At 32.6% G+C, this 24,597-nt stretch overlaps 4 protein-coding genes across 9 annotated transcripts in view; 1 reads left to right on the top strand and 3 right to left on the bottom strand.

Annotated features, from left to right (window-relative positions):
- Positions 1-262: 262 nt before the first annotated feature.
- On the bottom strand, positions 263-3,069 carry LOC122525576 (protein RCC2 homolog). Of its 2 annotated transcripts, XM_043648471.1 has the most exons (5): positions 2,408-2,494; positions 2,195-2,297; positions 1,712-1,952; positions 585-1,432; positions 263-502 (listed from the first exon to the last, which is right to left on the bottom strand). In XM_043648471.1, exons 3-5 carry the CDS (start codon positions 1,920-1,922, stop codon positions 332-334), a joined length of 1,230 nt encoding a protein of 409 aa, XP_043504406.1. In that variant the 5' UTR covers positions 1,923-1,952; positions 2,195-2,297; positions 2,408-2,494; the 3' UTR covers positions 263-331. The 2 variants fall into 2 exon arrangements, with proteins under 2 accessions (XP_043504406.1, XP_043504405.1); XM_043648470.1 differs by lacking the exon at positions 2,195-2,297 and having other exon boundaries at positions 2,343-3,069.
- An 872-nt stretch (positions 3,070-3,941) lies between these two features.
- LOC122525597 (15-hydroxyprostaglandin dehydrogenase [NAD(+)]-like) lies at positions 3,942-10,462 on the bottom strand. 2 transcript variants are annotated; one of them, XM_043648514.1, is made up of 8 exons: positions 10,359-10,461; positions 10,090-10,140; positions 7,838-7,977; positions 7,374-7,497; positions 7,176-7,282; positions 6,498-6,671; positions 5,866-6,020; positions 3,942-5,538 (listed from the first exon to the last, which is right to left on the bottom strand). In XM_043648514.1, the coding sequence occupies exons 3-8, from the start codon at positions 7,928-7,930 to the stop codon at positions 5,424-5,426; spliced, it is 768 nt and encodes a 255-aa protein (XP_043504449.1). In that variant the 5' UTR covers positions 7,931-7,977; positions 10,090-10,140; positions 10,359-10,461; the 3' UTR covers positions 3,942-5,423. The 2 variants fall into 2 exon arrangements, with proteins under 2 accessions (XP_043504449.1, XP_043504448.1); XM_043648513.1 differs by lacking the exon at positions 10,090-10,140 and having other exon boundaries at positions 10,359-10,462.
- Positions 10,463-10,838: 376 nt separating this feature from the next.
- LOC122525560 (kelch-like protein 10) lies at positions 10,839-15,368 on the top strand. 2 transcript variants are annotated; one of them, XM_043648437.1, is made up of 9 exons: positions 10,839-11,921; positions 12,165-12,502; positions 12,574-12,905; positions 12,980-13,161; positions 13,309-13,520; positions 13,623-13,958; positions 14,052-14,174; positions 14,265-14,432; positions 15,014-15,368. In XM_043648437.1, the coding sequence occupies exons 1-9, from the start codon at positions 11,515-11,517 to the stop codon at positions 15,199-15,201; spliced, it is 2,286 nt and encodes a 761-aa protein (XP_043504372.1). In that variant the 5' UTR covers positions 10,839-11,514; the 3' UTR covers positions 15,202-15,368. The 2 variants fall into 2 exon arrangements, 1 of the variants encoding a protein (XP_043504372.1); XR_006305819.1 differs by lacking the exon at positions 15,014-15,368 and having other exon boundaries at positions 13,623-14,001; positions 14,265-14,356.
- Positions 15,369-21,700: 6,332 nt separating this feature from the next.
- LOC122525548 overlaps positions 21,701-24,597 on the bottom strand; it is a 28,956-nt gene continuing 26,059 nt past the window's right edge. For 2 of the 3 annotated variants that reach the window (XM_043648411.1, XM_043648409.1), the window contains 5 exons: positions 23,751-24,535; positions 23,111-23,423; positions 22,761-23,010; positions 22,452-22,679; positions 21,701-22,230 (listed from right to left, as the gene is read on the bottom strand). In XM_043648411.1, coding sequence (XP_043504346.1) covers positions 22,025-22,230; positions 22,452-22,679; positions 22,761-23,010; positions 23,111-23,423; positions 23,751-24,535 — 1,782 coding nt within the window. In that variant the 3' untranslated portion in view covers positions 21,701-22,024. The remainder of the gene's footprint in view (positions 22,231-22,451; positions 22,680-22,760; positions 23,011-23,110; positions 23,424-23,750; positions 24,536-24,597) is intronic. The other variant, XM_043648410.1, reaches the window with a different exon arrangement.

Below are 24,597 nucleotides of genomic sequence, written 5' to 3' on the forward strand. Positions count from 1 at the left end.
TGTCATTTACAGATTAAGTAAAAATTGGAAGTACAAAGTAGAGTAATAGCTAAGTCTATGTTTCATATGGACGTATTTTCCAGTCTGCTAAAGACTTTTTCTCAAGGAAATGAGCATTTTAATGCTGCAACTGTTTCTGGACCCAAGCAAAGATAGCTTAAATCTTTTTACAATGCATCCCTGATGTTAGGCTGACCTTGTTTATTGGGATATGATTACTTACGCTTGAATATAGAATTAAAATATTCTTTCCAATGTTTGTTTGTGTAAAGGTTTGGTGGTAATCATTGTATATCCCATGTATTTATCAATCCAAAAAATTATCTAATAATTAAACAGAATATACTGGAAGTTTATTAATTTTAGCCTTTTCCTCTTCTGTGTCATCTCGGCAGATCATTAATGTATGAGAGACGCCACAAGTAACAGCTGTAATGTATAAACCTTCTAAGGCTTTTACCTCCATAGGAGTAGTTGATGATTTGCGCATTTCACCAAAACCCTGTGTAGGAATGTAATATATTTTTTTTTAAATATAAAAATACTACAATTTAAACTTTTAGCGATTACAAAATATTACTTACCAATTCACCAAAAGTGGGGCTACCTCCCCAGGCAATAACAGAATCATCTGCAGCAACAACTATACTACTTTGCGAACATCCAATACATCTGATTTCCCAACCTGATAAATCCTGAATAGGTTTCGGATACATATTAGCTTCTCCAGTACGTTTAGTCTGTCCAAACATAAGTGCTGAACCATGAACATTAATTGCAATACTGTAAGTACTACCACAGGCAACAGATCTAACACCTCGGTTAGGCGGCTCGAGAAACTTAATTAAACGTGGTACTAATTCATCTCTTTGTTCATTGTGGCCTAATCGACCGATTCCACCAAATCCCCATGAAAAAGCACGATTCATACTGTCAATAGCAACTGTATGATAATGACCACAACTGAAATCTGTGATTTCCACACGGTCTAATGGCGTTACATGACCATCTTTACCTCTCTCTACGTATAAAACGATTCGCTTAGGCACTTTCTCGAAGTGAAACGCCATCTTCGTATTAGTTATAAAATATTTTCCATCTGTGTTATGACCTAATACACCATATTCTGGACATCCAAAAGAGTGTAGGCCACCCTTAATATCTAAGATCATAGAAAATTCTGCCCCACATCCTACTTTTACTATGGGAGGTCCGGTATATTTAACTTTTGTAGCTTTAACAATACAGGGATCAGTTTTTCCTACCCCACACTGTCCTAACTTATTGTCCCCGGCAGCAAATACTAAACCACGGCTGGTTAAAAAAAGTGTATGATTTCGACCGCAAGATGCTGCTATAATAGTGTGTCCCTTTAATGCTTCTACTTCGGTTGGTTCATCCCGACGTTTAGTATCACCAACACCCAATTGACCTACAATTCATTGACAATATAGATTATTCAATACGATTTTAGATAGAATTTAAACAGATTTTTTGTGCTGTAGAATTCTAAAAAGTAGATTATAATTATAATTGTTATAATTACAGTGATTGGCCTAACAAATACTCAAAGTTATGAAATAATGTTCATATATGATATATAATAATATCCTGCTAATCCAGCACTACAGAAAACTCTGCGGATTTGCAGGTAAAGTATTTACAACTTTGAAATTAAAAAAGAAAAAGGAAGATTCAACGATCAATTTACCTTTATCATTTTTACCAAAAGTCAAGCATCTATTATCCTCCGTAACAACAATATTATGAGAGGCAGCAGGTCCGGAAGCGATCAGTCTGATACGAGCTCCATTTAAATTCTTAAAAGTATGCGGAGTCCACAAACTACGTCCAACATTAGTCTTGAGTGATTTAGGAGGCGCTTTGCGCCCTGCCATTTCCCAATTAGTTAGACCGCACATAAGCAACGTACCAGGCTTACCCCAGCCTCCCTGTAACAGAATCAATAGGAGCATATAATCAGCGATTAGATTATTTATTATGCACTAATTGTTTTTTTTTTTTCTTATCAGAATCCAATGGATTTATGCAAATTCATTGAAATTTTGCATTAGACGGATTCGAAATATTACATGCGTATTGCGATGACACAGTGTAGGTTTGTTAAATCCATCATAAGCCACCTCTATTATTTTTCATATTCATGACCAGAGATAAATGTCGTGTTACGTACTGTTAGTTAGTTGCCAGGTTCGTCGTTATCAACACATAGTAATTGTTGTCGCATCGTTAGGAGGAGGATTTCATCGTGTTTTATTCATCAATATTTGTGTTACCTGAGGTAAATATTGAAATGAGATAAATAGTAAATAAAAAGTCACCTCTGGCGACGGCAGCTCAGGTATATTGGAGACATCGGTAAGATCGTCTTCGGCAGCGTCCTCACCGTCGACATTAGTGCCACTCTCGGCGTCCTCAACATCGGACTCGTGTTCACTCGAAATATCCTCCTCATCGTATTCGACTTTCCTAGATTTAGCCCGACCCTTTTTAACCGTCGCATTTTTTCGCTTAGACATATCGGCACTACACCAAAATAACTAATTACCAAACAAACGTTGGGCCTCCTTTTATTGTCGCGCGAAAAAAAAAACTAATTTTCTTGACAAATCCGGACCTACCCTCGTGACATTTATCGATGCAATGGCGCTCAGTAAATTGCACCGCTATACGACGAATGGCCAGCAAAAACGCGGCCACCTGGCGCTCAAAAATCATAATAAAACCATGCTCGAACGATAAGTATAAAGCAAACCACGGTTTATGATTGTAAATCGCCGAAGGCGCGCTCCGTGTTCCCCCGATTCTTAATTTAGGGAACGCGGAACGCTTCATTTTTGGTTCGTTTCCTACCTATCATCTCGGCTATACGAATTTTGAATTTCATTCTCTATATCGAATCATTCAAATTTTCGATTAATCGATCGAGATATTTTTCTTCCCCTATTTTTATTTTTATGTCTTTCAATTTTATTATACGCTACATCAAAATAATATAATTTATGGAAATAAATGAGATAAGATACATTTATAAACGTTGAATTGTACGTTGGGTAAGTAATTTTGTTTTTATTTTTTTAAACGGTTTTTTCGTATTTAGAATCAAAGATGTTAAATAATCGCGAATTGTCAAATTTGATAAATTCAACTACTACTCGGTTTTATTTCCCGTATTGTCATGCAATAATTAGCATCCAACAGTGCTTTTCTTTTATTCTTTTACATTCCCTTCAACTGGATGATTCGAATGAATTTTTAAATGAAGGATCTTTCGAATATTCGAGATCTCGAATGTCTCGAATCGATCGATCGAGAGAATGCACATCAATTTTTTGAATATTGAATATACCTGTGCGTAAATTATAATATGTGTTTCATAATTATTATTTAATATTTTGAACGATTACATACCTTATAATAGAACTGAGATGTTACCAATAATAGAAAAAAAGAATGTATTTTTTTATTAATAACTTTTTCTTCGTCTTGTAAATTATTTTTTTCTATTTTTTTTTTATTCAATTTCCTTTTCGATTTAATTGCTTTTCATTTTTCCATTGACGACAGTTTTATTCGAAATAAATTATTTACAATCAGAATAACGTGGAATTGAATATTAATAGTGATTTATCATAATAATATGTTCGATATCATATTTGACGTTAAAAAAAACATTTTGCCAATAGGACAAAAAAAATAATTATGAATCTAATATGTTATATTTTATATCGAAAGAATTTTGCTTATTACACGAATAAAATTGTAACAAATGAATAATTTTAATTTTTGGCAGGACTTACGTGTTTTTCTCGTTTATTTGATTGATTTAAATCAATACAATGACCACAAGAATAAAACAAAAAGTCGGGTAAAAAAAAAGAAATAAAATGAAATAAATAAATAGGACTAATCATTCTTCCTTTCGATTTTCTTAAAAAGCTATGCATTTTTATTGGCAAAGCTTGGCGCAACATACATTCTCAGCAAATCATAACAAACAAACTAACCAACAATAGTTTCCCATTAGCTACGAATATTTTTTCTTTTCACCTTCTTCTTCTTCTTTATCTTCTTTATCTCGTCGATCGAAAATACGTAATTTAAATACATAAATACGTATATGCATTTGCTTTTAACGTGTTTCATCATCCTTTTGAATTTCGTCTTTTCTGTTACCTATGTTGAAAATAACTCAAATTTTCAATTAAAAAATATTCATTTATAAATCTTCGAGATTGATCGAGAGTTTAAATTATCTACGTCAAACGTATCAAATTTTTATCAAATTATTGAATAAATATTATTACATGTCAAAGTATTCAAATTGTAAAATCAGTTCTAATCAAAATATTAATCATTTTCGATGATTAATTATTATTACTTATCTTATAAAATTTCTTCAAGAAGATTATTTTTATCCGACTAACATAATAGAAAATAATGATTATATAATATTATATAGTTTATAACGATGATCAAATTATTCGTTCGTTATTATAATTTATTTTGCAAATAAACAACAACAAAAATCAGTTTCCCTTTTATCGTATCGTGTCGCGATTTGTCGTTTCAAAAATTTGTATTGTAATTTTTATTTTTTTCTTTATGTATCTTGGGCGCAGAACAAAATTTTCGTAGAAAAATTGTCGTAGAGATTTACAACGTATTTTCTTCTTACTTTGTATCATTTCTTTTTTTTTTTCTTTTTCTTTTTCTTTTTATGTTTTCTTATTTATTTTCAGCAACGGACGAGTAGAGTACCATTATGGTGTACTTACGAACTGTATCAATCGTCCCTCTCTCTCTTTCTCACACACACACGCACGCATACACTTACACGCAGAGAAACATACGTATCCTCACACTTACGCGTACCTTTTATTTCATTTTTTTTGAAAGCAAATAATTATCGGACGTATCCGTTAACGACCAAGCGATCAACGCGATTCTAGCGTGCTAATTTAATCGGGTTCGGTGCTAAATTACAGGATTCCTTTTGAAAGAGAGTAAAAACGTACAAAATGTCGCTGACTCGAATTCTCGATGAATGAATGAGAGTAATAATGATGATGATGATGATGATAATGATGATGATGATGATGAAGATGATGATGATGATGATAGTAAGTAGATGAATAATATCGTAATAGTGATTATGATCGTCACAAAACTCGGATTCGAGAATTTCGGTAGTGGTAGAGTTTCGATTATAAAAAATCGATATAAAATTATAATTATAGTTACGGCATAGTTATAGTTATTTTGTGATTAAGCGAGGAAGAATTACGTGTCGTGCGAGACTGACGCGTTGAGACTTTTTTCTTTTTCTTTTCTTTTTCCTTTTGTTTATTATTATTATTATTATTATTATTTTCTCTTTTTGGGCTCTTTTGGTTAATTATTTAATATTTTAGAAAGTTCACTTCACGAGGTGGTTCACCGTTCTCGACCATCCAAACGCTGCCACTTTTGCCGGTACTCAAAATATGAATCAACGCTTTGGCAACGTGTTCAGCTCTGTGAAATAAAGGAAAATATTTTGATTAATATTACATTTCATATATTAAATTCATTCGGAAACAAATTCTATTCGAATTATAATCGTTTTGATCGTTTAACGTTAAAGTATTGTATCATTTTGTTAAACGTAAATAAATTGCAAAACAATAGTTCTTTATTTTATCTTAGAAATATGATTTCATTGTAAATTAAAGTATATTAAAGTGTTTTGCGTGTGATTTGATAAAAAGTAATAGTAGAATCCTTGATTATTTTTTCAAGTCTTCATTGAAATTTTAGAAATTTTAGAAATTTTGTATATATCTTTTATTTGAATTTTCTTACTTTTGCGGAACAATAGAACTAGTGTCTCGACTCCAGGCATCCTTATATCGCAGTGAAAGTAATTGTTTACCAACATCCGGTACCAAATTACTGTCCGTTGTACTTGGGCAAAGTGCCATTACTTTGACACCCGTTAAATCCACGTGATACTGATCCTATTTAACATACATATATATAACGAAACACACAGAAAATATTAAATTATTTGTTAAATTATATATATATAACGATATAACGATACACAAAATATTAAATTATTTATTAAATTATATATATAGCGATACACAAAATATTAAATTATTTATTAAATTATATATATAACGATATTCAAAATATTAAATTATTTATTAAATTATATATATAACGATATAACGTTACACAAAATATTAAATTATTTATTAAATTATATATATATATAACGATATAACGTTACACAAAATATTAAATTATTTATTAAATTATATATATATAACGATATAACGATACACAAAATATTAAATTATTTATTAAATTATATATATATAACGATACACAAAATATTAAATTATTTAGAGGAAAAAAAAATTAATTAAAATGATACATCATCGACATAATAAATAGTTCGATAAAATTTTATTTGCATATTTACTTACCCCAAATGCTCTGGTAAGACTAACGATTGCCGCTTTTGTTGCCGAATAAATGGGCACGCTTACGCAGGGGTTGATACTGACGTTACTTCCGATATTCACGACTACACCACCTTGTCCACCTTTGTCCGTACCCATAAATCGTTGGGCAAGTAGAGTGCCACGTATCACGCCATTCTAAAAACAAAACAAAAAATAATGTTCAAATGTTCAACGTTGTTGTATATATATATATAAAATATTATTCAATATTTAATAATTATTTTCTTTTTAATATTTGACGAGAGTAGATTATCAGAAAAAAATATTAATCGAAAAGAGAAAAGTATCGATTTAACAGGAAAATTATTCAAACATTGAAATATCCGGTATTAAATTTATGCAACGTTTCTCTTGATTATCGGCTGAACGCTTAGTCATTGCATTTTTGTAATATATAATATAATATAATACGTTTACGTTTATCGAAGGAATGTTTCACACACACACACACACACACAAAATTAATTATTTATTTTATATTTATTATTTTCATATTTATAAACTATGCATATATATTCACGTTGTTATTCATCGTTTCCCTTTAGAATAAATTAAAGCAAGGTGGAACCTTTTTTGGAATTCAAATATTGTGTTATAAATAATTGAAAAAAAAAAAAAAAAGAAAAAAAATGAACTCACGAGATTAATGTCGACTTCGAGTTCCCAAAATCGATCGTTCATTATTCCGGCATTGTTGATGACAATATCGATTTGTCCAAAAGCAGCGATCGTAGTTTGAAACGAAGCTGCAAACAACAGATCAATGAAATTATTAAGATATAATTAATCAATCTAATGACAGATATTTATAATGATCGTGATCGTGATCGAACGTACTCTCGAATTGTGGATAATCCGTGACATCGCATGGGGAAAATATCACTTGAGATTTTCCATATTTCATGGTAAGTTCTTCAGCCAGTTTCTCACCTTCCGTAATGTCGATATCGCAAATCGATACCTGCCGATAAAACAGTGACAAATTACAAATTTCGTCTAATTGATAATAATAATGTGATTAATCAAGTATTTAAAAACGTTATCTTCTTATCTTTTATTCAAGATATTTCTTTTCTTTCTTTTTATTTTTTATAATAAATATTTTTTTATAATAAATAATATTTATAATAATAAAATAAAAATAATATAATTTAAATATAAAATAATAAAATTTATAATAAATAAATTTTTTTTTATAATAAATATTTGTAATTAATTAATTATTAATTAATTATTTAGGATAATAATTCTTAATTATAATAGGATAATATTTCTTTTTAGTAGTATCGTTATTTATTCACCTTAGCTCCTTGATTCAACAATTCGATGGCATAAGTTCTGCCGATACCGGAAGCAGCCCCCGTCACCAGGGCAACTAGCCCTTTAACTTCCATCCTTCGATTCAGGAATACTTTCTTAGTCTTGAATTCTAATCCTTATCCTTAAACAAGAAACAACAGGGTAAGTGTCAAGGAAATAGAATTGGTCTTTCGTAATTCGTAACGTCAAGTCACGAAAAAAGTCACTTGATAATGAACTTTGACGATTGATTACAGTATTGTTGATTTTGAAAGAAATTGTTTGAATTGTAACGATTACGAATGAGAGTATTGATTAACAATTTTTAGATTTTATTTTTTTCTTATATATATACTATTTTTTTTTAATTAATAATCTATTACATATCGATAAGCAGTAAAAATGATTAACAATGAACACTTTGGGCTCGATTAATTCGGCAATGCTCAGTAGTCACAGGACTGCGTAGTATCGATTAGCAAATATTTGTTTCTCCTCCTAGAGTATAATATTTTTTATTATTATTTATAATCTATCATTATATATATATTATAAACCAGGTTAATAAAAATTGAATGAATTTATTTAACAAATCAGACATTAACTGATCAGACATTGTTAGATTTGACAATTCTTATTGGATTATCACAGACAACGTAAGTATCGATTACCAAACATTCGTTTCTCCACGAGTAGATATATTTTAACGATCCTATTTGTTTATTTATAATCAATCATACGAACCAGATCTAAAAATCATTGGTAATGAACTTGTTGGCCTTGACAATGCACGCCGAATTACAGCAGACGAAACGAAGTATCGATTGACGAACTTCAGAGATTAGATTTTGTTCTCGAGGAAAATACAATTTTGATTTTATTTTATTATATATTATGAGAAAAATTATTTCGTTTACGATTTATCATAAAAGTTAAAGAGAGAGAGAGAGAAAGAGAGAGGGAGAGGAAGCTTGTAGACAGCAGCAGACCATCGTTCAGGGTGGAACAAAAGCCACGTCTACGCTTGATTTTCTCACTCTTTCTCTTATTTTCGATCTCTCTTTCGTATTTCGCTTTCTCACTCATTCGTCGCGTGTGTTCTATGTAAAATATCAATATATAAGAATGTGTATGGCATGTGTGTGTGTCTATATATACATGAATCACTGAATTTACTCTGAAAGCGTTCGTTTACCGTACACACTTACTTCTTCAACATCATCCCCCCTCTTCCTGTCAATGTAACTCACCCTTTCTATCTTTTTTTTTCTCTTCTTTCTATCTTCACCATGAATCCCCCCTCTATACGAGCTTTTTTTCTTTTTCTATCCGTGTACGAGAAATGTAAGTGTGCGCTCGTGTGTTGTGTCTGGGGTTTTGTATATGTGTGTGTGTGTGTGTGTGTGCGTGCATGTGTGAGAAGATACACGATGGTTTGGTTCTCAACTCTTTAAAGCGTTTTACCACACGTATCACATGTCAAACATAACGCGTATATACTACAAAGTTTCTTTACCGTTTGACACGTGTGTGACTTTTTTAATTTTTTTTTCTTCTTCTTTTCTTTTAAAGAACAAGACTCGTCTATTGAGGATCTTCGTATATATATATATATATATCTCTTTCTTTTCCCTCCTTTATTTATTTTTATCTCGCATCTTCTCCCGGAGGAATAATGGTTTTAATAAGAAAAATTATTTCTCCCATGTTTTCGTGGTATTCTCTTTTTTTTCTTTTTTTTTTTTTAAATATTTTGCAAAACAAGAAAGAGAAAAAAGGAAAACACACTTTTTCTAAAAACTATCCTCCCCCGCAATCGCATTTAAAAATATCGACTAATATAAAATGTATTACGCGTACGTTATATTTGAAAAAAAAAATAAAATAAGAAAGGTTAGTTAAATATTCGTATAAATTGAATTATTATTAAAAAAAAAGGGATGAAGGAGTGGAAGAGGAGAAGGGAAAGGAAGAAAGAATATAAAAGAAATGAAATATAATGATTAACGAATTATTAAATAACGAAGAAAAAATAAAACAGAAAAGAAGAATAAAAAGCAGATGAAAAAAGTGCAGAATGAAAATAAGTAAAGATAAAAATCAAGTATAAGGAGATAAAAATATATAATATTATATATAATATTTATCTTGAAACGATTTAATTGTAAAAAAGAAAAAAGCTTAATTCTCAAACGCGCAATCACAGTTTATCGTTTTCGTATTTTCGCGTTTATCTTTATCCGATTTTCCATACCTTCTTTTAAATCCCGTTGGTTCTCCTGTCTCGAGGAGCCGGAGACAGAGACTGGAACGAAAGCGAAACGTGTGTCGTAGCTCCGGTACAGGGGGGTGCACATATACACAGTAGCAGACACACACACACACACACACACACATACAGAAACAGCAGGACCACACGTATATTCTATAGAAAATAAGTGTAGAAAGTGAGAGAGAGAGAGTGAGAAAGAGAGAGAGAGAGTGAGAAAGAGAGAGAGAGTGTAAGAAAGAGAACACACGCACGTGTTTTAAGATTCCAGGCTTCGAGGAGGTGTGGTTGGTTGTTGGTGGTGGTCGGGTTCCTACTGGATGAAGATCGACGAGACTCGCCTAAATTCCCACAGCGAAGTGAACTTGTGCCGACACCCTATATAGCTGGATATTGATTGGCGCGGTTGGTTGCGTGCACACTTAAGTTGACAAACGTGTGTGTGTCTGTGTTTGTATGTGTGTGTGAGCTCGTGTACAAGCTGCGTAGGCGCGAGTTGCGCCCCCTAGCCAGCCCTTAACCTTCCATCCCCACTGTTTCTCTCTCTCTCTCCCTCTCTTCTTCCCTCCGGTCCCTCAGCCATCCCTTAAGTTTCGGATACACACCGTTTCGAAGTACGAGAAAACCCCGACATCGACCCCGCCCTTGAAATGAAACGAAACGAAACCTCTATCTATCACGACCCTCCCCCCACCCAACCCCCCTAACCCTCCCTCTTCTTCTTATTCATCAATCCTATTCTCTTATTTGTAATCATTTTATCTGTTTTATTATTTATTTGGTGAACAAGCGTGAAAATATTCACATAAGTATGCGTATTTATTCTTTATAAATCTGTCTGTACCGAGATAAATGCAAAAATATCATCGACGATGGTAAGAATTCTTTTTTTTTTACTTTTATTTATTTATTAGAATTTTGTTAATACGAAACATTGATCTGGCAGAGAAGACTCGTTCGTTCGGGGGGAAATATGTATTATAATCGAATTATATTTGTATTGAAACGTTGGATATATTTTAATCGAGGAAAAAGAAGAAAGGTATGTGAGTTTACCTAGCAGGTTACTTTCACGTTGGGAAGAGTCATCAATTTTTCCCCGGCTCACCCTCGTTCCATAATTTACGAGTTACATACGTACGACCTAAGAGTAAAGAGAGAGAGAGAGAGAGAGAAAGAAAAAGAGATATAGGAGTGGAAAAAAAAATCAATTTTTCATTTCCGATGAAATATTCAAGATGGAAGGATCCAGTCGGAAGTAAGATATGAATTGAATTCGATTAATGAATCCCTCTCTCTCTCTCTCTCACGAACACACACGCATACACACATACAGCTGTGATCGATCAATCGAGTTAGGAAATAAAATCGGATAAACACAAATGTGGAAATTTTCGGGCTTCGTCTGTCATGGCCGCGAGTCTCCGCGGTTACGTTTGGACTGGCTTTGATAACGAAAGCGAAGAGGATTCTAGGGAGGAAGATTTAAGAGGAATTTATCGGCGACGCGGTGGTACTGGTGCAAGTAGTAGAGGAAGACAAGGAAGAAATCCATTGTTTATTCTACGGCCATTGCTGTCGTCGTTACCAGGTCGACGACTCGGTTCAAGGCCAAGAGCCGATGGACAATTACGTCAGAATGACGTTCAGGATACTATAGTTGCCCAATCTAATATAACGAGACGTCGTTTCCATACTACAGCTGTTCTTGCACTGAAACAGTGCAAGAGAAAACAAACCGCCAGAGTGAGGAAGTGCGTTTGTCTCCCCTCCAATTACGCCCTCGTCGAGTTCCCGGTTGTCTGGTCGGAACTTAGGTTATTTCTTTAGACCTAGTCACGCAGGATTGATTATTCGCGTGATTATTATTCGTACTTTTGTCAATTGGCCAATAATAATTATACGTATATGCTTAATGGGTGCTAGAATAATATCGATTTGATGATACGAATTAAAAAATATCCTTTTTTATTTTTATTTTTTTTGATAAAGAAGAAGACACCCAAGAAGACGGCATAATCAACGAACGATTCATTTATTTTATTGTTATTGTTGTTTAGAGCGAATAGACAGCTTTGCGACGGTGCCATCAGGTGTGCCAAGGACGAGTTATTTCCTGTTCATCGAGCCATACTTTCCGCGGTTAGTCCTTACTTCAAAGCCCTATTCACTAACAGTCTCAAGGGTGGAAAAAGTGAGACTACCGAGGTAGTTATCGATTCGGTTCCCAGCGAAATCTTTGCTCTGATCCTCGATTATGCTTACACTGGCACCTGCAACGTAAACGCTGACAACGTTGAACAACTTCTACCTTTGGCAGATCAATTCGAAGTACTCGGGGTCGTTCAACTCTGTTGTCAGTTTCTCTTGCAAGAACTCAAGCCGGATAATTGTTTAGGTATACATACCATACTCGATAAGATTAAACTAATCTCTCGATATTCTATAATATTTATCCGTTTTCGATAGGAATATTTAAATTTGCTCGTCATTATTTCTGTCGGGATCTCGAGGATAAAGGTAGGAGATACATTCGTCATCATTTCAAACAAATACTTTACGAGAGCTCGGAGTTCAAGGAATTACAACCGGAAGAATTGGAATCGATATTGTTGGACGACGAATTGAACGTTAAAAACGAGGAAATAGTATTTGAGGCTGTTAAAAATTGGTTCGAGTATAAAATAGATGAAAGAAAGATTTACTTGGCAAAATTGTTAGAATGCATTCGTTACGGATCTATGAGTTACAATTATTTTCTCGACAACGTTCTCAATTGGAAATTCGTTAGGGAAGACGAAGTAGGTGGAACAACAAAAAAAAGAGTATTATTTCAAAATCGGGTTTTCTATTTGAATAGTTATTTTCGTTCTAGGCCTGTCAACGAATATTACAGTCAGCAAAGACTTACTTAACCGAACAGGATAGCAAACAGAATGGAGAAATCGACATGAGGAATCCATTGTCGAGACCACGAGTACCCTACGAAATCCTTTTTGCGATTGGTGGCTGGAGTGCCGGTTCTCCGACTAGTTTCGTCGAGACCTACGACACTAGGTAATATTGATTGGATTGTCATTCAAACGATTAGACTTTCTAGTAAAAAAAAAGAGAAAAAAAATTTAGAAGAAAATGATCAAATTATTACAAAACACATATCCTAAAAATCATATAACACACCATCTGTATAAATATCAACTTTAGAGCTGACAGATGGTTTCTATCGGTAAGCACGGATCTAACACCACGAGCTTATCACGGGATTTGTGCTTTAAATGATCTCATCTACATGATTGGAGGATTCGATGGGAACGAACATTTCAACACGGTACGATGTTTCGATCCGGTGACAAAGGAATGGCGTGAACGAGCTTGCATGTATCACGCTAGATGTTACGTTAGCGTTTGTACGCATGGTGAGGGATTACACGATTACAAATTGTCATTACTAAAACGTTGATATCAAGAAATTATCGAACTGATGTAACGAACATTTTTGAAAAAAAACAAACAAAAAGGTGGCAAGATTTACGCGTTGGGAGGATACAATGGAAGGACCAGAATGAATTCAGCCGAAAGATACGAGCCACAGAAGAATCAATGGGAAATGATATCGTCGATGAATCGACAACGTTCAGATGCCAGTGCGGCTGCACTTAACAATAAAATTTACATCGTCGGTGGTTTCAATGGTCAAGAAATTCTCGACTCAGCTGAGGTCTATGATCTAGAAAGCAATCAGTGGAGTTACATTAGATCAATGATCAGTCCTAGATCCGGTGTCTCATTGGTTGCCTTTCGCGATAGCCTTTACGCATTGGGTGGCTTCAATGGTTTCATTAGGCTAAGTTCCGGTGAAGGTTTCTTCGATATCTTCGAAATCCAAGCGATAATTAGGTAAATCCTTTCTACCTTTTTCTCTAGCCATCTCGTTGATCTCCTTTTAGGAGAACGTTACAGTCCAAACAATTCCGAGAATTGGCAGGAAGTCACGGAAATGTTCAGTCCGCGGAGTAATTTTGCCACGGTTATACTCGACGACATGATATTCGTCATTGGAGGTTTCAACGGTCAGTTTAAGGATTAATTTCATTTGATTTCGGATATTGATTCATTTAGATTATTGTTGTTAGGTCACAAGTCATAGTATTTTTTCTCAGGTACGACTACGATTGCTTACGTCGAGTGTTACGATGCGGACAACAACGAATGGTACGATGCATCACCGATGAATCTAAATCGAAGTGCACTTAGTGCCTGTGTTATATCCGGTCTCTCGAATGCACGAGATTATTCTTACCTGAGCAAAGTACGAGATCTTGGTCAAGGTAACTTTACCATCTTATTTTACATTGAAAGTTTTTTTTTTTTAACTTTCTCACTTCCTTTTGGCATACATTTGCAAAAAGAAAATTAATTATATTAGGTTGCACGCGAAATATATATTTATTTTAACAATAGTTAGCAAGCAAATAGGGTTAATACAAATATATATGTATATATGTATATATGTTTTAAGGAAGTTAACGATTTTACGTTGGGCTCGTAATTTATTACACACCGTTGGATAGTCCCGTTTTATATCTGTAGCAATTTATAATCACGTGCAAAATAATCCTTGCGTTTATATTCGAATTTTATCAATAAATCTCATCCCTATTTTGTTGTATCTCATCGTCAGATGTGTTTTTTTTTTACCAAGGGTAATACTCTGTTGGTATTTCTGATTGAAATAATAAATTAAAAAAGAATGTTTAATTTTATAACGTAACGTAACATTAACGATTGTGTGAACAAGAATTTATGAAATTAATCAGGATAATTTAGAGTTTATAAATATAAATGGGATTTTTTAATTTTGTAATTGTTCGAGTTATTGTCAAAAAAAAATCTTGTCGTTGATATTTAGGACAAGCTACTACGAATAGTCGAGGTAAACCAGATCAAGCAGGAGAAGGTCCTACCGAGACAAATGTTGCTATGATCATAGACGAAGCTGTTGGTAGGGATGCTGCTGGACCAATCGATGGTATGGCCGAGGGTGTTGTTGCAAACTTTCACGACGTTAACGACGAGGAGCAAGAAAATCTTTCGTAACGTCGATTAACAGGAGAACAACGATGATATTTTCTATATATCGAATGATTTTTTTAAACTATTATTTCGTAAATTATTGACGACAAAATTCGCAGCAGCAGCAGCAGCACGTATAACGCAAGCGTAAAACAAACATTTTTTCTTTTTTCTTTTAAAAAATAATCTAACGTGAAAGAATTTTTATTTACTCTCAAATGTGTTTTTTTTTTATTTTTTTTTATTTTTTTTTTATACATCAATCGATCGCAATTATGTCGTTTTATGATATATACTGTTTTTTTTTTTAATCTTTTTCTTTATCTTCCTTTTTTTCTTTTTTTTTTCTTTTTTCTTTTAAACGTTTGTAAAATTTACACACGACACGACTCTAATTTTAATTTCTCTGATTATAATACGAACAGGATGAATTTTATCCGTAGCGTTTTAAAATGACCTGTTTTTATTTCGAAGATAAGCGAGTGGGGAAAATGATTTTGAACATTTTTTTTTAATCTTCTAATATATTACATTTCAATTTTGTTCGTTATCGTGATTGTTATGTAATCAGAGAAAAAGAATATTTATTGATATTAATAAAATTATATCTCCGCTGTTTGAAAATCTTGGATTGATTTTATATATTCCATTTCTTTTTTTCTTAAAATATAAATTAAGAGAAGATATATATCTTCGTAAATATAAAAATAAATAAAATACACATATAAAATAATATATATATATTATTATATTATTATTAAAATAATATATATATTATTAATATATATATATATATATTAATATATATTTATATAATAATTTATAATTATAATATAATTTAATATAATTTATAATATAATAATATATATTGATATATATTTATATAATAATATATATATAAATAATAATAAATAGGAATAAAAATTAGAATATTGAACACAATCGGGTTGTCGGGATGCATCTAATTTACCGTCCATTAAATAAATCTAAAATTTTATATTAATCTATCTCTTTATGTATAGATTTATTTCATTTTTTTTCTCATATGTACTCATATATTATGTATAGTGTATACATTATTACATCTTCATTGGTGTTTCTCCCTTAACGACAAACTCCTTTTACTTTTTCTTGTGCTTCTCTCTCTCTCTCTCTCTCTCTCTTTCTTTCTTTCTCTTTCTCACACAAACACATACACACACACGTATACACATACACACTCTCTCAAATCCCTCTCACGTGATGCACGTTCTTATTCCACAAAAATCGTACATACTGCTTGTATTGACAAATACTTTTGTGATCTCATTGGTTAAACACAATTGGGGTGGTAGGGGGGAGGGGGAAAGAAAAAAAGAGGATTTCCGATTTGGACAATCGGTTCGTTCAAATGTCGAGAAAAATCCGTCAAGTAAAATTCCTTCTAAAATTGTTAATGCAAATGTTGTCATTTCTTTTTCTTTTTTTCTTTCTTTTTTATTTTTTTGAAATATTTCTTTATTAATTCTTTTTATTTATTCATCGCGGTTTAATAAATGATATACGCGTGTGTCATATAATTTACATATATTATAGATGGACACGCGTATATCGATAATCAATCGATCGATTGATCGATTATCGATCGTTAAAATCGTTATCATCGGATCGTTTTTTCTTCGTGGTGGCAGTTTTTTTTTCAAATTCTTCATTCTCGTCAATGTATACGAGCCGGTTAGAAAAATTGTGCCATACGTTGATTAACGATGATTAAGAAATTAAAAAAAATTTACGCGCGAAAAAAGTTAGATTTATATTATATATATATGTATATATATATGTATATATATATGTATATTATGTAATATACATATATTGACTTACATGTGTAATGTCAATTCGCAAGGTACACGTATGCATAATAAATTCTCGATACGATATTACGAATGCAAGGATACTCATATACGAATACGCGAGCAATCAATTATATTTGATAAGAATTTAATGAAAATTCCTGTGGCACGTGATTTTTCTTTTTTTTTTTCTTATCTTTTTTTTTTCATTTTTTGTTTTTTTTTTGCAATGAATTAACACCCTACAGTCCGAAGATTTTTCTTTATTGCAGAAAAAAAAAAACATTAAATTAATAACGAATTAAATTTTTAAAGTACGTTTAGTTATGCTTTATATTGAAATCTAAATAAATATAATTAAAAATCAAATAATATATATAAAAAAAAAGACTTTTAAAAAATATCAGATTTACTGCGATATTTTTGAAATTAAATTTGATAAAAGAGTTACAGACAAATTTATTTTAAGATACGTGTATCTTATTATTATTGAACAAAATTAAATGAAACAAGAAATAGTTTATTTTATACGTATTTGCGATTTTTAAAAATCGTATGCAGGACTATAGAGAGTTAAATAAATTATTTCATAAATAAGATCATTCTCTAACATAATCCTACGTTTTCATAATATTTCTTCTTCAATCTCGTATCTATTCTTATACATTTTCCTATTTTTTTCTCTTTTTCTTTTTTCTTACTGCGGTCGCTGAGTTATCTTTTATTATTTTCTTTTTTTTCTCTCTTTTTTTTTAACAATGTAATTTTTCATTTCATTTCGTCGGACAACGAGAAAACGAAAGAAACATTTTGTTTAATTTTCATTAATAATAATCGATCCGTTTTTTCTTTTTTTCGTGTAATATGTAATTATCGTTACCATTAATGACTTTTAAAAATCGTTAATATAATTTTTTTTTATCGTATGGTCGTATAATAATTATTTAAGAATGTATCTCTCTCTCTCTCTCTCTCTCTCTCTCATGCATACGTACATACATACATACATACATACATACATACATACATACATACATACATACATACGTACATACGTACACGCATACAAACGTTAACATACATACACGTTTTCTTTCTGTTTTTTTTTACTCTTTCTTTACATGGGATACCAGCCCATTGAAAAAGGAAGTTGAATTTAAACTGGGTCTCTTTTGTCAGAAATTTACAGTTAAACTTAATCTATATCTTAAAAGAAATCGAATGAAAATTCGCGTACAATTTCTCATTTTTTGGTTGCAACTCACTTTCTTTCCATTTTATTTTTTCTCTTTTCCTTTTTTTGTTTTCAAAAACACACACACACTCGCGATTAAAAGGAACGATATTGTTTTTCGTCATTCATCGAATTCAATTCATTCAAAGTTTTCTTACACAAACCCCTTGACACATGAAAATCAAATCACAGAATTCGACGTGTTACAAAAATATGAAATTTCATTATGTTGAACGAGATTGAACAATTATAAAAGTTTGAAAAAATATAACGAAATATTTACACGGCTAAATATTAATTTAATCAAACCATTTATACAATAATAATAATGAATATTAACCCTGTAGCTATTAAAGTGGCTTTCGAATATATATATAAGTCATATTTTTCAACACATTTAACTTATTTTCATCGTTTAAACAATTGTACAAGCTGTATAAATAATGGAAAATAATATAATTCCATTTTTAACAGACGTTTCTTTCGGTATACAATATATTTTCAATTTCCAAACTACTTTTCGTATGCAAACTGTTGCAATAGTTGCCATAATCGTAGTTAAAGGGTTAACGAGATACCATTATTACAAAATAAATTAATATTAATTCTATAAAGTATATAAACAAAACAAAAAATATGACGTATCTAAGATGTGTGTCATCGTTATGCCAAGGGGTTAAATATTACGATTTAAAATAACAACAAAAAAAAGAACAGAACGAATTGATCTCTCGAATAAAAAAACTATACATAAATAATAAATAATTGTTAATACTATCGAAGAAGAGAATAATAATAAGCAAAAAAATATAAATGAAAGAAAGAAAGTTTTCGATACTTAGCACCGACGACTTAAAGAGTCTTATCAAGAGTCTTATTGTTTAGCGATAATTAATTAAAAGCTAATTATACAATTAATGATCGACAAGCTACGAGACGATGATGTACACTACAACGCCATTTTCCACTTTTATCGTTTTCATTTGACTAATTTTTAATTCTATTTTATTTTCTTTCTTTTTCACTTTTCCCCCACCCCTCCATCTTTCTCTCTCTCTCTTTCTTCCTGTTTTTCTCTTTCCTTTCCTTTTTTTTTTTCTCTCATTCCGACGACGATTGATCGATCGTAATAGGCGTATTTCTTTTTGTAGAACGTCCGCTTTGTGGTCGAAGTTTTTATTTAATTAATTATAATTCTTCGTAGATTGTTATATACGAGCAATTGAGATCTAGTATTGGAGGGATTTCATATACCTGAAACGTTTTTTTTTTCCTTCCTTCCTTCCTTTCTCTCCTTTTTCTCCTTTCTTTCCTTTCTTTCCTTTCTTTCCTATCCTCCTCATTTCTCATCTTGTTGTCCATTCTTCAAATATTATTACATTTTCGTAACAATTTTGTAGCCCCACACGAAACAAAACTTTCGTTTGTCTCTTTCTTTTCTATATCAAAGACGCGCGTGCGTTATTTTTATTATTATTATTATTATTATTATTATTCCGTTCGTCAAGCAAACTTTCGTCAAAGCTCGTTTTTTAGTCAAGCTCCTTACAAAATTCTTTATCAATCTCTTTTTTTTTTCTTTTTTCTTTTTATATTCGCGTTTATAATTAATCTTCCGATCGTCGTGCGATACAACAACACAACAACAACACACCAACGAATAATATTATTACGAATTATATTATATACGAATTATATTTCACTAATTCGTGTTGTGTGTTGTCTTTCTCTTATTTTTATTTTATTTCTTCTTCTTCTTCTTTTTCTTCTTCTATGTTTTTATTTCTCTTTGTATGTTTGTTTGTTTGTTTGTTTGTTTGTTTGTTCGTTTTTACTTTTTCTTCTAATTATTCTTCTCGTCCATCGTCCTTTTTATTTCATTTTACTTTTTTTTCTTACGCTTTCTTATTTTTTGTTTGTTTGTTTGTTTGTTTGTTTGTTCATCCATCCTCTCTCTCTTTTTAACACGCGCACGGGACGCACTCACACTTATCTGAGGTTAACAATTGACATGCGTTTCGTAACTTTCCTAACTGCTAGACAAATGCATTTTCTAGCATTGTCTCTCTCTTTCTCACTCTCTCTTTCTATCTCTCTCATTCTCCCAAACTACTCCTCTCTCTTTATCTGTCTGTCTCTCTCTCTCTCTTTCTCTTTCTCTCGTACTTTTTATTTTTTATTTTTTACTTAATTTCTTTTTTTTTTTTGTTAAATCTTAAATTTTTTTTCTTTTCTTTTCTTTTCTTTTTCTTTCAAATACGCCTGCGAATCGCTGACTCTTACGTTAAAAAAAATGGAAGTATAATTCTTCACAAAAGAAACACTTACAATTAGAATTAATTTTAAATATTTGTTTGACACCCTCTGTATATAGGTTAAATTAATTTTGTATAAATTGTAAGATAAATAATGTTCAATACTTTGAATACGAATAAATAATTCGTGTTCAATGATTATTCAATTTATTTTGAATATAGTGAAAAGAGAAAATATGTGAACGTTATTAAATTTGGGGAGAGGGGGTTGATTGAGAAAAAATTCATTTAAACGGACAAAATTTCGATATGTAATTTCCAAGTCAGATGGGGACTACGGAAGGGTTTAGTATAATTTGAATCTCATACGTAATAAGAATTATTTATAAATTCGATGAATACTTATAGAGAATAAATTCGGTGGATACGCGAGGCTCGATTATTTTGAATACGTTTTACGATTTCGCGATGAAAAACGTTTAATCTGATTAGATTAAAAATTTCAATTAACGTTGTGTAAAAGTTAACGAGAATTGAAATGAATTATAAAAATGAATGTTTATCATTAATAAATGAATTTTTCCTTAATGAATTATTTATTTGATAAGAGTCAGCGAAACACTGTCTACATACTTTTTAATACGCGATAAGTATGTCAAGTATTTAAATATTTTAAATCGCGACTGAATGTCGCGAATCGATTACGCGAGTTCTTTTTTCTTTTCTTTTTTATTATTTTCTTGCGAAATTTTTAAAAAGAAGAAAAAAAAACACGAAAAACTATATACGAACGTATTTATATATATTATATGTTGCAACGCACAGATTGGCCAATGTTGAACCAATTACGTTCGATCGATGGTCTTATTAAACTAACCTATTTGTTTAAGGTTTACGTATGACTTTTTTCGCGATATTATCGATGAAAATTATTGGCATTTAAATTTACGAGGATTCGTCGCGATGATATTCGAGAATTTCTTTCTTTTTTTTCTTTTTTTTCTTTTTTTTCTTCGTTTGCAACTTTCTTAAAAATTGTTCGATCGTAATACGACGGGGAGCTAGGCCGGAAAAAAAAATTTTCTCGAACCGATTCGATCGCGGGGGAAAAAATCGTTTACTTTTTTTTTTTCTCTTTATTAATTAAAATGTAATCGTTTTATTTTTGTTTGTTTATCTCCTTCTTCTTCTTCTTCATCTTCTTCGTCATTTAAATCGAACTAACCTTATTATCGTGCGGCATCTCACATACTTACAATCAGAAACGGATTAATTATTATTTGAATTCATTTCAATCGTTTCACTTCTAAACATATATTTTTTTCTCGTTTCTTTAATATCTTCTTTCTCATTAATAATTTCATCATTCTTTTTGGCGCTCGCGTTGCTCCTATTAACTTATTATTTAATTGGAATAGTACACATCGAAAATCGTGATAGTACGCATCCCCATGTAAATGAACGATGAATGATTAATTATTGGATTCGCGAATGTGTTCGATCCCATCATGTTGTTGCATGTTCCCTTATCTGAAATATTTAAGACCAGCAACTAGGAGAAATTTCTCGATGAAAAGCTCGGAGTCAAGGACGGCGATGTGAGCTGCTCGGCCGATAAGTGCATTTGCTGTCGGTGGTAGTGCATGATGGACATCGTATCTGACCAAACTCACACCGGATGCCGACACCACGGGATAGAGTATGTTGTGCACCATCTCGCGATACGCTGCCCCTAAAAATCAAAAATATTGTCAATAATTTCCTTTCAAAATCTGACACAAATTGCATACGAGTTAGTTGATTAATAATTAATATCTACAACGAAATGATATTTTTCTATGTGCGTTGTGTCGTATAATAATTGATGTATCCTTGCTTGTGTGTATCTAAAAAAAAACTCGATTGAAGAAACAAAAAACAAAGAATTTTTGTATAAGTCAAATATTGCAATACCTTGATCGGACGGATCACGTACGGCAGCCTTGCAAAGTTCAATTCTCGCCGAGTGAAGCGGTACGTAACGATCTTGAGCGCTTCCGCACAAAAGTACGTGTTTGAAATTTTGCAGATTGCTTTTCTGACTTAAACGAAACATGAAGGAACGCCTGACGTCCGGCGAGTCCTTCATTGCCAGTTGAAGCAACGATCCGGACTTTTTCCATTTTTGCATGAACCACATACCTGGTATAATCAGATAAAATCAGATAAAACAAGTATATGTATATATATACATTGGACTGTTTTAAGAATAATCGTACTTACCAGCGTTAACCAATCCACTGGTATTATAAAGAGTGCCTAAATGAGGTCCGCTTAAACTAAGGAAGGTGTGCAAACGTGGAATAAGTGGCCGAAGTTGTGGTCGTGTTAGAGCACTTCGAATAATGATGGTCCCCAAAGAGTGTCCGATGAAGCTCACTTTCGTTGGATTCAAGCCCGATATTTCTATGTGATGACGAATCTCAGCGACCAATCTATCCGTCATAGTGTCAAAGTCCGAGAATGTGTCACCCTAGAAAACAATTCGATTGTTCGATATCGATAATTGTGTTTTCCATGTTGAGATTAGAGAAACAGGGGATGATTATGGAGAATAAAAAGAAAAAACTTACTTGATTCTTCTCGGACATGAGAAAATCCAAGTGTGCCCCGGGTAGACCCAATTCGAGATAAGTCTTGACGAGACGTAGATCAGCTGCATTACCGTCGAGTCCATGCACGCAAACGATTAGGTGAGCACCTTCCGGCGAGAATAATCGGTACTCGTCGCTGATGTGGAAATACGGCAAGGTCGAGGCCAGGCTTGGATAATCGCTAAGAGGCACATTCGATCTTAAAGGTTGAATCGACGACGGGGTCAGAAGGTCACCGTATCCGAAGGAACGGGCACGCTTATGGAAGCGATACTGCGCTTCCTTGCGTTCTCTAGATAAGGGTAAGGTAGATAAAGAGAACTTAAAATACGAATGGAAAGGTGGACTCGGAAATGAGAGTGAGAGTGAGAGTGAGAGAGAGAGAATGAAAGAAAGAAAGAAAATCAGAAGAAACGTGTGGCGGCGAAACTTAAATCCAAACAACAAAAAAATGCAGCAGGCTATTGCTAGCTGGTGCTGATGAAGCAGCACACAAGTGCTAACACTGTTGCGTTAGCGGAAAGAAATAAAAGATTCATTTCAAGAGAGAATACGAGGAATTAGAAGAGTATCGGAGGGACCAAAAGCACGATCCTCAAAATATACAAATTGTACACACCTGTAAATCCTACCGGAGAAGCTCATCTGTCGCTTGAATTCTTCCTTACACTTTTTGAAGTTGATCAAATCGTCCTGGGTACTTTGTAAAAGTTCTTTGCCTTCTTGATAACAATCCAAACAGACGGTACCACCACCGTACGCATTTTCTCGATTCCGTTGAGGACTACAGGGTGCTGTCTTGTTCTGTTTGGGACTCCTAGTTCTCTTTACCGTCTCGTAAACGTGATAAAGAGGATTGTCGATGGGCGCTGGTGGATCGCGAAACTCTTCCGGAGGTGGTGGCTCGTCTTGGAACATTTTTGGTGGTGGCAATCTAACTTCTTCGTAAGAATGTTCGATAGGACTGCTACTCTCCTTTGCTGGACCAGTCTTTTTCGGTACGATTTTGGAAAGTTTCTGACGCAACTGTTCGCTCGATAATCTCGCATTACGTCTTTGTTCCGAGCTAGAGGTGTCACCGCTGCTAACCCAACCTGAACACTCAGACGTCAAATTGCTGGAGCTCGAACTGGTCGTAGGACTACTCGGTCGAGTGGACGGCGGACTAAGGGGATTTGGAATGACGGGAAGATTGTTGCTAAGGCTATCTTTGCTATCGCGTATCGGCATGCATGGTAGCGAAACGGCGCTACGTGGGACTACGATTTTGTTCTGTGCCACGGGTACGCTGGCACATCTCAGTCTTTTCACGTTGGGCGGTTGTTCACCGGTACTTGATATTTCGGATGACGGTGTTCTACCGTTTGTAGCCGGTATCTCGTTAGGAGATTTTATCGGTTCAACCTAAAATTTGATATAATATTAAATAAACATTTTAATATTTCCATAAATGGATTCACCATCGA

This window comes from Polistes fuscatus, unplaced genomic scaffold (genome assembly GCF_010416935.1).
Source record: "Polistes fuscatus isolate 324 unplaced genomic scaffold, CU_Pfus_HIC Scaffold9, whole genome shotgun sequence".
Lineage (NCBI taxonomy): Eukaryota > Metazoa > Arthropoda > Insecta > Hymenoptera > Vespidae > Polistes > Polistes fuscatus.

Bases quoted from the DNA above. Each gene is read 5' to 3' on its own strand.
- LOC122525560 (XM_043648437.1), top strand. From the start codon at position 11,515: ATGGCCGCGAGTCTCCGCGGTTACGTTTGGACTGGCTTTGATAACGAA. The intron at 13,162-13,308 runs GTAATATTGATT...TATCAACTTTAG, and splicing joins GTCGAGACCTACGACACTAG to AGCTGACAGATGGTTTCTAT. The intron at 13,959-14,051 runs GTGAAGGTTTCT...ATCTCCTTTTAG, and splicing joins TTTCATTAGGCTAAGTTCCG to GAGAACGTTACAGTCCAAAC.
- LOC122525576 (XM_043648470.1), bottom strand. From the start codon at position 2,540: ATGTCTAAGCGAAAAAATGCGACGGTTAAAAAGGGTCGGGCTAAATCT. The intron at 1,433-1,711 runs GTAAATTGATCG...AATGAATTGTAG, and splicing joins TTTTGGTAAAAATGATAAAG to GTCAATTGGGTGTTGGTGAT. The intron at 503-584 runs GTAAGTAATATT...ATTCCTACACAG, and splicing joins GCCCCACTTTTGGTGAATTG to GGTTTTGGTGAAATGCGCAA.
- LOC122525597 (XM_043648513.1), bottom strand. From the start codon at position 7,930: ATGGAAGTTAAAGGGCTAGTTGCCCTGGTGACGGGGGCTGCTTCCGGT. The intron at 7,283-7,373 runs GTACGTTCGATC...TGTTGTTTGCAG, and splicing joins GGATTATCCACAATTCGAGA to CTTCGTTTCAAACTACGATC. The intron at 6,021-6,497 runs GTAAGTAAATAT...TATGTTAAATAG, and splicing joins GTCTTACCAGAGCATTTGGG to GATCAGTATCACGTGGATTT.